General features: G+C 39.1%; 2 protein-coding genes across 3 annotated transcripts; one reads left to right on the top strand and one right to left on the bottom strand.

Annotated features, from left to right (window-relative positions):
* Positions 1–70: 70 nt before the first annotated feature.
* Positions 71–4,389, top strand: LOC122645750 (myosin-binding protein 2). Of its 2 annotated transcripts, XR_006330516.1 has the most exons (6): positions 71–1,555; positions 1,601–1,633; positions 1,756–1,956; positions 2,066–3,527; positions 3,753–4,160; positions 4,209–4,389. XR_006330516.1 is itself a non-coding variant. In XM_043839100.1 (5 exons), exons 1-4 carry the CDS (start codon positions 328–330, stop codon positions 3,493–3,495), a joined length of 2,892 nt encoding a protein of 963 aa, XP_043695035.1. In that variant the 5' UTR covers positions 71–327; the 3' UTR covers positions 3,496–3,527; positions 3,753–4,389. The 2 variants fall into 2 exon arrangements, 1 of the variants encoding a protein (XP_043695035.1); XM_043839100.1 differs by having other exon boundaries at positions 3,753–4,389.
* A 4,089-nt stretch (positions 4,390–8,478) lies between these two features.
* LOC122645752 (galactose mutarotase-like) lies at positions 8,479–11,269 on the bottom strand. Its single transcript, XM_043839103.1, has 5 exons — positions 11,060–11,269; positions 10,905–10,954; positions 10,553–10,679; positions 9,261–9,365; positions 8,479–9,190 (listed from the first exon to the last, which is right to left on the bottom strand). The coding sequence occupies exons 1-5, from the start codon at positions 11,169–11,171 to the stop codon at positions 8,565–8,567; spliced, it is 1,020 nt and encodes a 339-aa protein (XP_043695038.1). The 5' UTR covers positions 11,172–11,269; the 3' UTR covers positions 8,479–8,564.
* Positions 11,270–14,267: the final 2,998 nt, after the last annotated feature.

Raw genomic sequence — 14,267 nt, forward strand, 5'->3', positions numbered from 1 at the left:
CAGCAATCTCTCTCTGCATTCCTCTTCTTTTGCTTTGTCAAACCTTAAAAAAAATTCTTTCTTGAATTCCTCAGTTTCTCTCTCTCTCTCTGTAACTTCTTCGCCGAATTCTTTTCTCAGAGAGTCTTCTTTGGCACTCTCTATCGAATCTCTACTTCTCTACTTCTCTACTTCGTCATTACCGCCATCTTCGTTCCCATAAATATAGTCTCTTTTTTCTCTCTCCATTTCGTCTTCAATTCTTCATCTCTCGATCTCTTTCTCTCTCTTCCCTTCTGTAAATAACTAGAGAATAGAGCATCGGAAGGAACATCATCAGAATCATCCATGGCTGCCAACAAGTTTGCGACCATGTTGCACAGAAATACCCATAGAATTACTGTAGTTCTTGTCTATGCAGTCCTCGAATGGATTTTGATAATTCTTCTACTCCTTAACTCCTTGTTCTCTTATCTGATTTCAAAATTCGCCGATTTCTTCGGCCTTAAATCTCCCTGCCTTTGGTGTTCCAGACTTGATCATGTGTTCGAGCCCGGAAAGAGTAGGGCTTCTTACAGAGATCTCGTTTGTGAAACCCATGCCTCTGAGATTTCCAAATTGAGTTACTGTACCAAACATGGTAAGTTGGCTGTAGCTCAGGGTATGTGTGAGGATTGCTCGTCCTCTCGGCCAGATTCTCATAGTAAGACATACGACATCGGACGAAAGGTCGCTCTTTTTTCTTGGGTGAAACAGAAGAGCATGATTTCCCGTAATGGGGAGAAGCAGATTGAGGAGGGAGACAAGAATTATAGGTGTTCATGCTGTGATGTGAGCTTGGATAGCAAACTTTGCTCTCCTTTTTTGCTACTCAAGCCTTCCTGGGGTGTTCTGGATTATGCCCAGAAAGCCAATTTGATTGCTTCTGCCATTGGTACGGACAACGATGGAGGTGAATACTCGGATCCCTGTAAATCTGATTGCCTCACAGATGAACATGAGATGGAAAGAATCAGAGGAGCAAATAGAGACGAAGTTGTTTATAATGACGATGAAGATGATGAAGGAGCGGAAGATGAACTTCAGATACCAACTGATGTTGATGAAAGTGATCGAAGAAGAGAAGAGGCAGAGGAGGACTGCTCCCATTGCAGAGAAATGTCGGGAGTCGAAGAAGAAAAAAAGAGTACTTTTGGGATGACAGAACAAAAGCCCATCGATGAGGTTGAGTCAAATGCCGAGATTCTGGGTTGTTCCAGAACAGATGCATCTGCTGAAATTTTTCATCCGCGTTTGGAGAATCCTGATGATGTGGATGATCATCGCCTGGTGCCTGTCGAATTGATTGATTTTATGACTGCTGAAAACCAAAGCGTATCCAGTTGCAGAAAGGAAGATCAGAAGAAGCCTGAGCATCTGGAAGTAGTGTTAGGTTCTGAATCACTCATCGACTCCCAATTTAAATTCATTTCCACACAATTTGATTTCATACTCGAGAGGGGTAATATTTTAGAAGGGGCAGCAGCAGTGCCTTCAATAGATGAGAACACAATGTCTACAAAGCTTGAATTCATGGATTCATTTTTAGATGCTGATCAGAAGTACAGAGATGGTTTTGAAGCGGCAGGAGGGAAGCAATCAGACGTTCGTCCAGGTATAAACACATTACAAATTTATCAAATTTAAAATTTCGATTAGTTATTTCTATATTTGTGTCTGGGGAAAACAATAGCTTCAGCTTCCTTATAATAATCTATGATTCCTGGACATGTGCAGCATCAGAAGAAGCTGTTTCTGAATTGCTGGTAGATATCAGATCAAAGATCTTGGCTACGACAGAGGAAGCATCTGATTGGCTGCAAGATATTGAGCTTGTTCCTTCTTTGCCATGTTTACAAGAAGATCAATCTTCCAAGGATCATGATAATGCTAGAAATTCTAAGCATTCTGATACTTTGTTGGTAGAAAGTGATCAAGGTAAGGCTCAAATTATCATTGTTACTCCAGTAAATCCTCTTTATTCTCTGAAGTGTTCACATTTGTCATTCGATAGGAGCTAAGTTTATAATTTGTGTTACTACATTAGGTCCGAAGCAAGCTGAGGATGCAACCATGGAAGACAGAAGCAAACTCTTTGATAGGGCTGAGCAGGGAATAAATAATCATTTATTCTTATATTCAGAAATCAATGAAGTTGATGAAGAGAGGACACCATCAACACCCACTTACATGGAAGGTCTCTATAACCTACATCAGAAGCTACTGTTACAACAGAAAAAGGAATTTGGAGCTGAGGAATCTCTGGATGGAAGTGTCATAAGTGAGTTTGAAGGAGGGGATGCGGTTCTGACTATTGAACGCCTAAAATCAGCTCTGAGAGAAGAACGCAAGGCTCTTCATGCTATGTATTCAGAACTAGAAGAAGAGAGGAGTGCCTCTGCAATAGCTGCCAACCAAACAATGGCTATGATAACTAGACTGCAGGAAGAGAAGTCTGCAATGCAGATGGAAGCTCTGCAATATCAAAGGATGATGGAAGAACAGTCTGAATACGACCAGGAAGCTCTGCAACTCTTAAATGATCTCATGGTCAAGAGGGAGAAGGAGAAGCAAGAGCTAGAGAAAGAGCTGGAAATATATCGCAAGAAGGCTCTTGATTATGAAACTAAAGGGCAAAGGACGATGAGAAGGAAGAACAGTAGTGGAAGGAGCAGAACTACATCTGCTTATTCTAGCAATGCGGAGGACAGCGATGAGTTATCTATTGATCTTAATCATGAAGTCAGAGATGAAGATGGCTTTTATAGCCACAGAGAAAGCAGCAACAGCAGTCACTACACTCCTGGTGATGTAGTTCTAAATTTGGAGGATGTGGGGCTAGAGAGCACAAAGCATTTGAGCACGCTTAATGAATCACTGTCCGACTTTGAAGAAGAAAGGATTTCAATTCTAGAGCAGCTCAAGGCACTGGAGGAGAAGCTCTTCACATTGGATGATGACGAGGAACAATTCTTTGAGGACATAAGACCAATGGAACATATTCTGGAACAGAATGGCGAAGAGTTGAATGAAAAATCAGACTTCAGCCATCAAGAAGCAAATGGTGTTGCAAATGGTTTCTCCGATGACATGGATGTCAAACATCATCAAGAGAGAAGAAACATGGGTGCAAATGGAAAGAAGCTCCTTCCCCTTTTTGATGAGATTAGTACAGAAAATGACAATGGTATACTGAATGGACATCATGGAGAGCCTAATGGTATACTCTTGCAGAACTCTCTGGTTTCCAAGTTCACACCGGACAACAGGAGGACTGCTATTGAAGAGGAGGTGGATCATCTCCATGAGAGGCTACAGGCTCTTGAGGCAGATAGGGGGTTCCTGAAACACTGCATGAGCTCCTTGAAGAAAGGAGACAAGGGGATGGATCTTCTCCAGGAGATATTACAACACCTTCGCGATCTAAGGTCTATAGAACTGCGTGCGAGGAATATGAATGATGGTGCTCTAGCATAAGACTACTTAATTGTTTCTTGAGTAGATAATTGGTAAGACATACCCCCTTCTCTCCATGTTTTGTGATACACTAGAGTTCATTTCTCATTGTTCTGTACCACTCAATTTGTCAATGCCAACCATCTTGTGCTTGTGTTCATGCAACTCCATTGGCATTTTAAAGTTCTGGTTGGCATAGATCTTATTCACTACACTAATTTCTGTTGCTCAGTAAAACTCTAAGTAGCTGATGTATTTCATCTGCTTGATACGTGCAGAGCAATTTCTTGGAGTTGATCAATTACAGTCCAGATTCAAGTGGGACGAGCTCTTGGCCCGCGGTGACCATACAAGACTAGATGCAGAATGAATTTTGCATCTTTTACAAATGGGAAGCCTCCCCCCCCCTGAAGAAAGGGAGGCTTCTGGTATGGTCGGTTTGATGTTGGTCCATGAGGAGCAGACTGGGAATGAAGTCTGCCTCCTTTTCCTTTTCTTTTGGCTTCCAAGAAAGCCCAAGTTTTTGTGGCTTGAACCCATCAAAACCTTTTGCAGGGAAAGGTGGAAGATGGGGAAGCAGGGAGGTGAGTGTGTGTATGTTTAGGTCAGTCAGGTCAGGCCACCCTGTCATTGTAAGTGTGAGAAATCCTGGCTTGCAAAGTTTGAGAGATCCAACCAAGATTCTTGTGCCAGGAAGGCAACATTAGTTTTATATGCAGATAGGACTAGTAGAGTCTCTCCTTTTCAAAATTTTTTATTATTTTGGAGAAGGGAGAGGAGTGTTAATTCTTTCTCTCCCACATCTTTGCGTCATTATATCATATTGGTTTTGGCTTTTTGGTGGTCTTAGTTGGATTTCTTTGTACAATATATGTATCCATCTGTATGTATATGAGTGCTGAGACTGATTTTGCAGTTGCTGATATCATTACATCGATACTGTAGATGGATTAGAAAAATAAGAGCAAAGATTGCTTTCACAATATATTATGCTCTAAGCAACAATAATCAATGGCATCCGCTAATGAATAAAGAAGTTATAAAGTTGTTCTCTGTGGGTTCAAATGCTAAATAAGAGAAACATTGTTGGCGGCATTCAAAAAGATGGTCCATAAAATTTCCTGGCAGGTAGCAAATTTTGTATTTTCTAATGAGGTCCAATGAGGAAATGGATAAGGAAATTGAAAGGGGATGGGGTGGTTGGTGTTGGTTAGTAACAGATCGACCTATCCCTTTTAAGGTTCCCTTGCTAACATATAGAAGGTTGGCTAGCAGCTATCAACCCTCTGTGACTTAGGGAGGCATTCTTGTAGGTTGGCCTGCCTTGGGGATCAAGCAAATGCTGGCTAGAACTATGAAAAGACACTTGGCTGTTGGGGTTCTACATGAAAATAACGATCCCACATTGGATGTAAGTTTTACATTGATTTGGGCATCCATCAGAGCCAGGAAACGGAGAAATTCCCTCGGGGAAGATTTCAATTCTCATATGTGCTCGTAATTGGAGGGAAAGATTGTTGAAATTCCACACGAAAGCAACAATCCCACATTAAATATAAGTAATTGACATCAAGTATACCCCTTCTAAGACATCCGATAAACCGAGGGCTTATAACTTATGACCACTTGATGGCTGCCTGATGAGCTGAGAGTTGAAAGTTAAGATCTTACTCTTAGCAATGCTAATAAGCTATGTTGCTTTGGCTACACAAGTGGACTCCTTGAACTCTGTCTGCCCAAGATGAGATATTGTTTGTTATTATTCTTTGAGAATTAAAATAATGTCTCTTACTTAAGAAAATCACCCACATAAGAGCTGACGTGATAATCAACTATACTATGACACCCATTATTTAGTATTTACTGACCCATTGCTCACATAGTAGAGATTGTGGCCAAGCAGTCATTATCCATGGCAACCAATTTCTTATTGAAGAGGTCTAGGCCAAATGTCAACGATCAAACACGTCATGAACAACTCTCTTTTTAAGTATGGAAAAATGCCTAAGGAATACAGTATGCTACATTTCATGCCGGCATTCATTTTCCCAAACTAATGGCTAAGCTCTAAAATGGTATGGGTTGGGCTGCTGATGGCATGGTTTGAGGTATGGATTGGATCGGCCGATATTGACTAGATCGGATTGGTATCGGTCGAGGCCAATCCTGAGATTTGACCGATACAACAAGGTTTGACTGGATCGTTGATTGGATTGCCCAACTCGGTTGGATCGGTCGATCTAATTCGATCCTTGGTCGATCCAACTAAATATATATATATATATATATATATATATATATATATATATATATATATATATATATATTTTTTATTTTTTTTTTCAAAGTTTTTATATATATTTTTTTAGTTTTATATTATCTTGACCGATACCGATCGAAACCAACCAATTTTGACTAATCCAATCCATATAATATCAGCCGATCCAATCCCGAGATCACAACACCCACCAACTCTGGCCGATACATGACCCGATCCATAAAAAAACGATTTTGGGGAGGTTTTTTTATTGATCCTGACCGATTTGGACCGATCCGATCCTGATCCAAAAAGAATTCAGACATGACTGATCCCAAGTCCGATACCTGGATTTTGAACTTTGGCTGATGGACCCTTAGGGGTGGTGGTCCACTCCTTAGTCTACCACGCACCTAGACATTGTAGTGACTCATTCTGGACCTGGCTCAGATCTCATAACACATCATGTACAGAGTCATTGGGTAGCTTTAGCATTTTGGTCCATGGCCCGCTCGGCTTGTAAAGATCTTAGCCTGAAAGGCATAAAATCTTTCATTGCATCTTAAAGGTTAAAGGGGATAGGCTTCTTTTACCCACGGAAAGAAAATGGAAAGAGCTTTCCTTCACCATGGGGAAAAGGAAATAGAATCTCATCTAGGGTTATTATTGCTTCCCCTTTTGTACGAAGTCGATAATGCCCTCTATTTCTGATGCCCATCCCAAAACACACACCAATTGGTGAAGGAATTCCTACTTTGCCACGGTTGAAGAGAAAGTGTCTTCAAAGAAACTAATTTTCCCTCGTCTCTTTTAGATTTCAACACACTTGTGATATGATGGAACTTAAAAAGAAAAAGGAAGAATAATAAAGAAAAAGAAAAAAAAAAATCAAAAAATATGATGACACCAAGGACCTTTATTCGAGCCAGTACAGCAGTGGCTGCTGTACGCATTGTATGGCGCAGCAGCAGCCATGTCTGCACAGTGAGGTCCCCCATACACACATGATTGCTGCTGCACCGCACTATGTGTACAACAATGCTGCCTGCCTCTTGATCATTAGAGGGATATCTTCCTTGGATCTTCAACCATGGAGATTGGCTTCTCCTCTATGACTCTTTCTCCGTTTAGTAGGGACAGAGACCCAGGGTCTCCACGACGGGTGATGAGCTGGCAGAGAATGGAGTGGTGAGACATTCTTTGTATTCGGGAACCCCTTGCATGACCCATTGATGAACAAATAAGAGTGCTAGGGCAAGTAGGGCAAGTAGGGCAAGAACAATGATAGGAACCATAGGTTAGGTAATTGTACAACCAGGAAAGGTTCAGTGTAGGGTATCACCCTTTTAGAGACAACTCAGAAAGGTACCCAAACTAAAGTGGAGGTAATGATATCATACTAAAACTACAGTATCCACCAGCAAAGGAAACAGATATGATCCATGCAAGTGACTGCAATGATACTAAACAAAAGGTTCATGGAATTTTCAAGATCTATAGATGCAGTTTTATCGTTGTACATGGAAAAACCCTAAATGTCAAGAATATACTAATTCCAGGACCGATCCATTCCAACCCAATTCCATTTCGATCCCGATCCCGATTCTGTGTTTTGAATTCCTGTACAAAAGGAATCTCAATTTATTTGAATTGCTGTTATTAATCTGAAGTCTCAAGGGATTAACTGTTTTAACAATATATTCAACAGTTTGGCTTTAAATCAGTCATGGATCTATTGAATCACAGTTTAATTCAGAGGACCAACCACTGTGCAATACAGGGTAGCATCTCAAAGCTTGGAAGTATTTGTTTCCTAGAAAAGATATCACAAAAAGCTTTGAGGGAGCATATAATCGTAATCTACCTCTAAATAAATTAGAATCTACTAACATATTACTTTACTAGTTCATTATGTGCTGTTCTTTGATGTTCTCTTGTACCCAACAGGAAAGTGGGTCATTTTAATCTACCAATGAAATCTGAAAAAAGTAAACTTGAGACCTGTCTGGTGGGAGCTAAAGAGAAAATATGTAAATTGCAAAGTGCAGTGCATTTTTAAATTTAAATCTGTCTTCCTCACTGGGATAGTTCAGACAAGAACTAAATCAAAAAATTACTGAGTTAATCATATTATTTGTCATGGAATCTGGAAAATTCTCATTTTGAGATGAAAAAACTTCTTGCTCCATTCAGTAGACAGTCAGAATGAAAAATTGAATGGCTTCCATAACCTTCTGTGAAGGGATTTTCATTAAGAATCTCACTAGTGCTTCACTAAATTCAATGACTGTAGTGAAGAACTAATTATGGGGCAATCAAACAGAACATACGAGGACTAGTAGCATCACTAGCATGGGACAGGTTAATGTTTTGCTAGCCAACAAAATGCATAAAATTAATAGTGGTCTCTGGTATTTGAACCCTTTCCAGTTTAGCTAGTAGTGTTGGGTGTTTATGTCTCCTGTCTTCCAGGTTTCTATGTTTTACAACTCATCTATTAAACTTATCTTGTCTCTGATACAATTGTAACTAGAACTCCATTTGTTTTCAGTTAAAATCTGTATAAAAGGAATATCTAAAGGCAAATTTAGTACAAAAAAGTGAATTTGAATATTTTCATTTTACATGGCTTTTACTTGGAAACAAAATTGAGCCTAATCCAAAAAAACATAAAATTCAACTCTTCGATTCAACAAAAAATTATTTTATTAAACATAAAAACTTTTAATGTTCTAACTCAACATTTAGAATGAGAGCTGGACCTCAAAAAGGAAACATGAAAAAAGAAAAAGACAGATTTTGTGCACCTATGTACCTCTTCGAAGATGACTGTTTACTCCACTGAGAACTCAAACAACATGGTGTTTTTATATTTCTCAGTTGATTGAATAACAATAGAAGGAAAGTTTGGCTGGTTAATAGCATTAGGGAATCCCTGCGTCTCCAAACAAAGCCCTGAATGCTTTCCATAAACTGCTCCACTTTTACCAACAACACCATTAACATAGTTCCCAGTATAAAACTGCACACCAGGGGCATCAGTCCATAAGTTCAAAACCCTTGAGCTCGAGGAATCTTTCACTTTAGCAGCATGTTTCAAGCCTGATTTCTCTTCACCACAGTCGAGCACATAATTGTGATCATAACCCAAGCCAGGAACCTCATGGATCGAGACACCAATCTTCTTTTCTGTTGTGAAATCAAAGGGAGTACCTTTAACAGGAATGATTTCACCTGTGGGGATTGTGTTTTCATCAACAGGGGTAATGTGATTTGCCCAAATCTGAACCACATGCTCAAGAACATTCCCAGAGCTGTGACCAGCCAAATTCCAGTAGGTATGCTGAGCTAAGTTAATTGGAGTAGCCTTGTTCTTGGGCACAGCTTCCATTTCAAGCTTCATTGTTGTGATCGAAGTAAGCGTGTAAGTTGCAGTTACTATAACATCACCTGGGTAACCTGGTTTGAGGAACAACTGAGAATTCAGTCTACAGAGATGATTAAGAGCATGAAAATATTAAGGATATACCTTCCTCCCCATCATGACTATGATATTTGAACATAATTGATGGGGTTTTCCCTTCTTTACGATCAACTACGTCCCACACCACCTTATCGAACCCCTTGTTCCCACCTGAATAGAAGAATAAAAGACACTAAATACAAACAGTGGCAAATACAACTTGAGAACAGAGTTCCTCAAAAAGTTTTAATGCACTGTTTATAACAAACAACATGAGAAAAATGTAATTCTGACACTACTTTGCTAAGCATGGAAGTAGATTCTAGCCTAATTTTAGATACAAACAATAAAGTAGGAACATACCTTATATTCAAAATTCAAGGAAAATGGTACAGTTCATGAAACATCATAGTTACTTTAATTCCTCCAAATAGAAACATCCCTGATTTCTTAATACAACAAATTCAAAACTCTAACACATGAAAGCAAAATTAGAAGGTGACTTCTTGATTTTATTTACTCATTGCAATTTGCGATTAAAGCAACAAATTAAAATGTGATCAATTTATCAATGGCACAAAGTAATACCCAGAAAATGAGAAGGGAATCCAATTATGCTTTTGTTTTTTTTTTTTTTTGGAGGAGAAAAGAAAATTTCTGGATGTTTGTGGTCCATTAATAAGTCCAAAGTGTTGCTAACTCCAGAGTGTTCAATGGAGAATCCACCCTTTCCATCCCCTCCCCCCCCCCCCCCTTTCCCACCTTCAACTTTCACCCATTTGACCATACACCTAGAAGGCATCTCATAGTTCATGCATCATTCATAGGAATTCTCATCAAGACATAACCGGGAGAAGAAAAACAAGGTGCATAATTATGCTTTACGATTCGATCATTATGCTGGGAGAAACATATTTCTACGTTTTTGCAACAATATAGCACTTTTATGCCAATATATTTGCTTACTTTGTAGTTGTTGGATTTCCAGAATCAAAATCACATTGCAGAATGCATTACCAGGTGGATAGTTTATAAAAGACATGGAAACAGCAGGAGAAACAACAAATTCTGTCTTCCCATACATATCAAACAATAAACAAGGATTTTTACACTTGTTCATCAAAAGCTGTTATCACCCAGATATTTTCTTACTTGGATTGTAGACTAGACAAGCCCTACTGGATTCTCATGATGAAACCAGGTTGCAAAATTAAGAGAAGAATTTATTAAAGACATGGAACCACGGAAGCAGGAGCAAATTCAGTTTTTGCATCTCTATTTGACAATTCATTAGGGTTTTACATTTGATCATTAAGAGTTCTCACAAGTTTCACAATACAGAATCGAAAATTCCATACCGTGGAGACTATTAGGGGGATTGTTGAGTGGCAATGTATACTCCACTCCGTTAAGATTAAACTTCCCATCTTTGATTCTGTTCGCTACCCGACCCACAATACAGCCGAAATAAGGAGCCTCGCCTTTCTGAATCAACAGAAATCGTGCAAAAAAGAAAAGACCAAAATCAGTCGAGGAGAAGAAGACCAGAATGATAAAACAGTTTAACAGCAAAGGTAGAATAAATCACGAACTGTGTTCCCATTTTTTCCATAAATTAAAATTTATAACCCGTTTATTCATCAGGAACAAAAACTCAAGAAAATAAGGAGATGTGATATTGTTTGATGAAAGAGGAAAGATAGAACTCACGAGATAAGGCTCAAGAGAATCGAATCCAAGAACGACATCATCGAGGTGTCCTTTGAAATCCAAGTAAAACCAAATACATCAACAACAATTCTACTAGCAGATGAACAAGAAAGGGTGGGTTTTTTTCTCTGAAAAATAAATAAAGAAAGGTACACCTTGTTTGTTGGGAACGAAGAGGGAAGTGATGGTGGCGCCATAATTGCTGACTCTAACCCGCATGGTTCCATTGTTGAGTTCGAAGAGCTCCGGCTTGCCCTGCTTGGCCATGGCTTATTGGCTTTCTTATCCGCTGCTCCCTCTAAAGTTCAAGCCTTGGCGAATACTGTGAAAGAGCAAGTATTCCAAATTTCCAGGGAGCGAGAGAGAGCGAGAGGGGCGCTTTGACCGCCTCACCCCTGGTGCCGGGCAGGGGTAAGGCGGTCAAAGCGCCCCTGCCAATCTCAGGCGCTGGACGGTCCTGCGCCCTGCCCGGATTGACAGGAGCTTTTTCCAATTTTTGATAATCTTCTAACAATGTAAAACCGACAAGCGGCAGTAACTATCAGTTTCGGAGTAATAGAACGATACGGGAATCGAAATCCTATACTTCCGCCACGGTACTACCATGTGCGCCCCCACACACAAGCAAGGTGGGAAATACCACCTTACCCTTGCCTGAGCGCCTTATCCGAGTGTGGGTAAGGCGGTATTTTCTGCCTTGCTTGTGTGTGAGGCGCATGGCAGTATCGGACAGGCAGAAGTAGAGGATCAAGACTCCGAACCAGGGTTTGTGATGTGGAGATCTTAGCCATAGCCCATGGGGCATGGATTTCCAATTCGGCTCCTCTGTAGTGTAGTGCGACAGACCTCGCCACATGGATGAGTTCCAATTTAGACGGTGTGGATTGAGCTGCAAATACTAAGTGTGGTACACATGGGATGGATAGAAAAATTTCTTATTTTTAAAATCTATATTTTCAGCTTGATCCATGCCGTCCAAATGGGAGCTAGTCCACACGGCAAGCTCTGGTTCCACACTACAAGATCTATAGCACACCCCCACTCTACAGAGGAGCTCAAGTCTGGATTTTGGGATCCGGTTCCACTGTAGCGTGGGGATGCGTTACAGATCTTATAATGCGACAGCAGAGCTTGTCATTTGTACGAGCTCCCATTTGAACGGCGTGTATCGAGCCAGATAGGAGGATTTCTTAATATCTATATCTGGATTTTCAACTTGATCCGCATCATACAAATGGGAGCTCGTCCACATGGCGAGCTTTGGTGTTGTGCTACAAATCTTGTAGTGCACCTCTGCACTACAGAGGAGCCTGATCTTGGATTTCCGAGTAATATTGTCCCTAAAAACTTTATGGGAAGCAGTTTTCTATTGAGAAGTATTGATGTATTCGGGAATGTGGCCTACGCCAACACTCCCATGAGTCTCTCTCTCCTTAACTTTTGAGAATAAAACAAGAGACAAAAAAATAAACTTACAAATCTATAAACACCTTAGGGGGTTTCAAATTCAATTACATGGGGCAGCAAGTATTGTCTTTTTAAATATTTCTATTAGCTTTTTCACTTGTCAACTTTAACATTTTGATCTCAAATACATTTCTATTAAGGATAAATTACATGTCACCCCTTGGTTTTCAAACGAAACTCAGATCACCCTTTGGTTTTTGAATAAACTCAAATCACCCCCTGATTTAGAGCCAAATATGAAAAATTAGTCCCTATCATTAATTTTATTCTGATAAGTGATGATGTCAGTCAGTTAAATAAATTTAAATTCCTAAACTACCTTTGACATCCAAACATAGATTTTGAAGGATAGTATTATAAATTTATTTCTAATGTTTTAGTACAAGGGTAAAATAGTCATTTCATACCAATAACTAATAGTAGACTAAACACCGTTATTGTAGAAGGGGTGATTTGAATTTTTTCAAAAACCAAAAGGTGATCTGAGTTTCATTTGAAAACCAGGGGTGATGTGTAATTTATACTTCTTTTAACTAATTCTGTTTTTTTTTTATCACCTAATATTCAATTCGGTTAAGCATTATTGGCCTTGTTGTTCTATAAATTTTGCCCATGAAATTAGTGGTACTGCACTAATTATATAACACTTAAGAAACACTCTTCCACTTCCTCAACCCTGCTCTAATTCTAAGAGTAGCATCCTTGTCAATTTCTCTCTCTTTTTATAATTATATGTTGGTATTGGAATGTATCACTCTTAGGTATCATGCTACCACCAATTTCCATATATTTTGTTGGGGTGTTGTTCTCTGTGCCACAGCGTAGGCTGCGCCCAGACACATGGGGGTGGGCACAATGACCACCCTGCTCCCCTGTATAGGTTGCTCATGTATCTAGATGCTACCTGTGCTGCAGCACAGGGAACATTCTCCCTATTTTATTTTAGTTTTATTTACCTTAAAATCCTTTGATTTTCCAAAGGGATTATTTCATCTTTTAAATTAGTTGCATGTAAAATCATGACAGCCCTAGAGAAAATTTAAGATTTAAAAAATATTGTGTTATTTTTAAGTCTTGGGTGGTCAATCGGTGGTTAAAGGGATGAAGAGTCATGTCAAAATATATTATAATGTAGGTTACATGTCCACAAAAACTTTGGTACCAATTCAGAGTACTACATGTCAAAATAAAGGTGATGCTTCAAAGCTTGGCTACATGATTATTGCTTCAATCCTGTTCCCTTAGTTTATTTTTCAGAAATATACAATTTGTTGAAGAAATAATTAGTGTATTTTTTTTGTTTCATTTGTTTGGATTCTTCTTATTGCAAGTAAACAGAAGGAAAGGAAATGAAATGGAAATTAATTTAGAAAAGCAAAAGAAAAGTTTTGTAATAATGATCGTGTAACCTACTTAAAATTCTTATCATATTTAGTAATTATCTTCTAAAAATATAATACGTATTTTTTTTTTATATCAGAGAGATTTGATTGCAAAGTAAGGCAAATTTTAATAATCATAAATGGTAATGATGAATGGAATTCAGATATGTTCACTTATATAGTTAGGGTTTCTAGATTTTAGATGGTGGACATATTACTTGCTTACAATTCTATGCAATATTTGTTCCATCTCCCCCTAACCCTAATTCTAGATAATAAGATCTCTATTTGGTGGTGTTTTCTACGCCCTCTCATAGGGCACTATGAGATGATGGCTCTGCCCCCTGGACAGATACCAAGGTGTGCTCAACCATTGGCCTAGATGCTTGTGTAGAGACCATATGACCAATTAGAGATCTCTTGCTCATATTTTTAATAGTACTTGTTAAGATCAAAATGGAAAGTAAAAAAGAAAACGTGAGACAAATCAAAGATGAAACAGCTAAATAATCAC

The sequence above is a fragment of the Telopea speciosissima genome, chromosome 11, assembly GCF_018873765.1.
Source record: "Telopea speciosissima isolate NSW1024214 ecotype Mountain lineage chromosome 11, Tspe_v1, whole genome shotgun sequence".
Lineage (NCBI taxonomy): Eukaryota > Viridiplantae > Streptophyta > Magnoliopsida > Proteales > Proteaceae > Telopea > Telopea speciosissima.

What these genes read in the sequence shown, in the direction of transcription:
- LOC122645750 (XM_043839100.1), top strand. Translation starts at nt 328, where the DNA reads ATGGCTGCCAACAAGTTTGCGACCATGTTGCACAGAAATACCCATAGA. An exon ending in TACAAAGCTTGAATTCATGG is followed by an intron (nt 1,556 to 1,600) that starts ATTCATTTTTAG and finishes ATGGTTTTGAAG; the next exon opens with CGGCAGGAGGGAAGCAATCA. An exon ending in GCAATCAGACGTTCGTCCAG is followed by an intron (nt 1,634 to 1,755) that starts GTATAAACACAT and finishes GGACATGTGCAG; the next exon opens with CATCAGAAGAAGCTGTTTCT.
- LOC122645752 (XM_043839103.1), bottom strand. Translation starts at nt 11,171, where the DNA reads ATGGCCAAGCAGGGCAAGCCGGAGCTCTTCGAACTCAACAATGGAACC. An exon ending in ATTCTCTTGAGCCTTATCTC is followed by an intron (nt 10,680 to 10,904) that starts GTGAGTTCTATC and finishes CTGTTGATTCAG; the next exon opens with AAAGGCGAGGCTCCTTATTT. An exon ending in TCCCCCTAATAGTCTCCACG is followed by an intron (nt 9,366 to 10,552) that starts GTATGGAATTTT and finishes TCTTCTATTCAG; the next exon opens with GTGGGAACAAGGGGTTCGAT.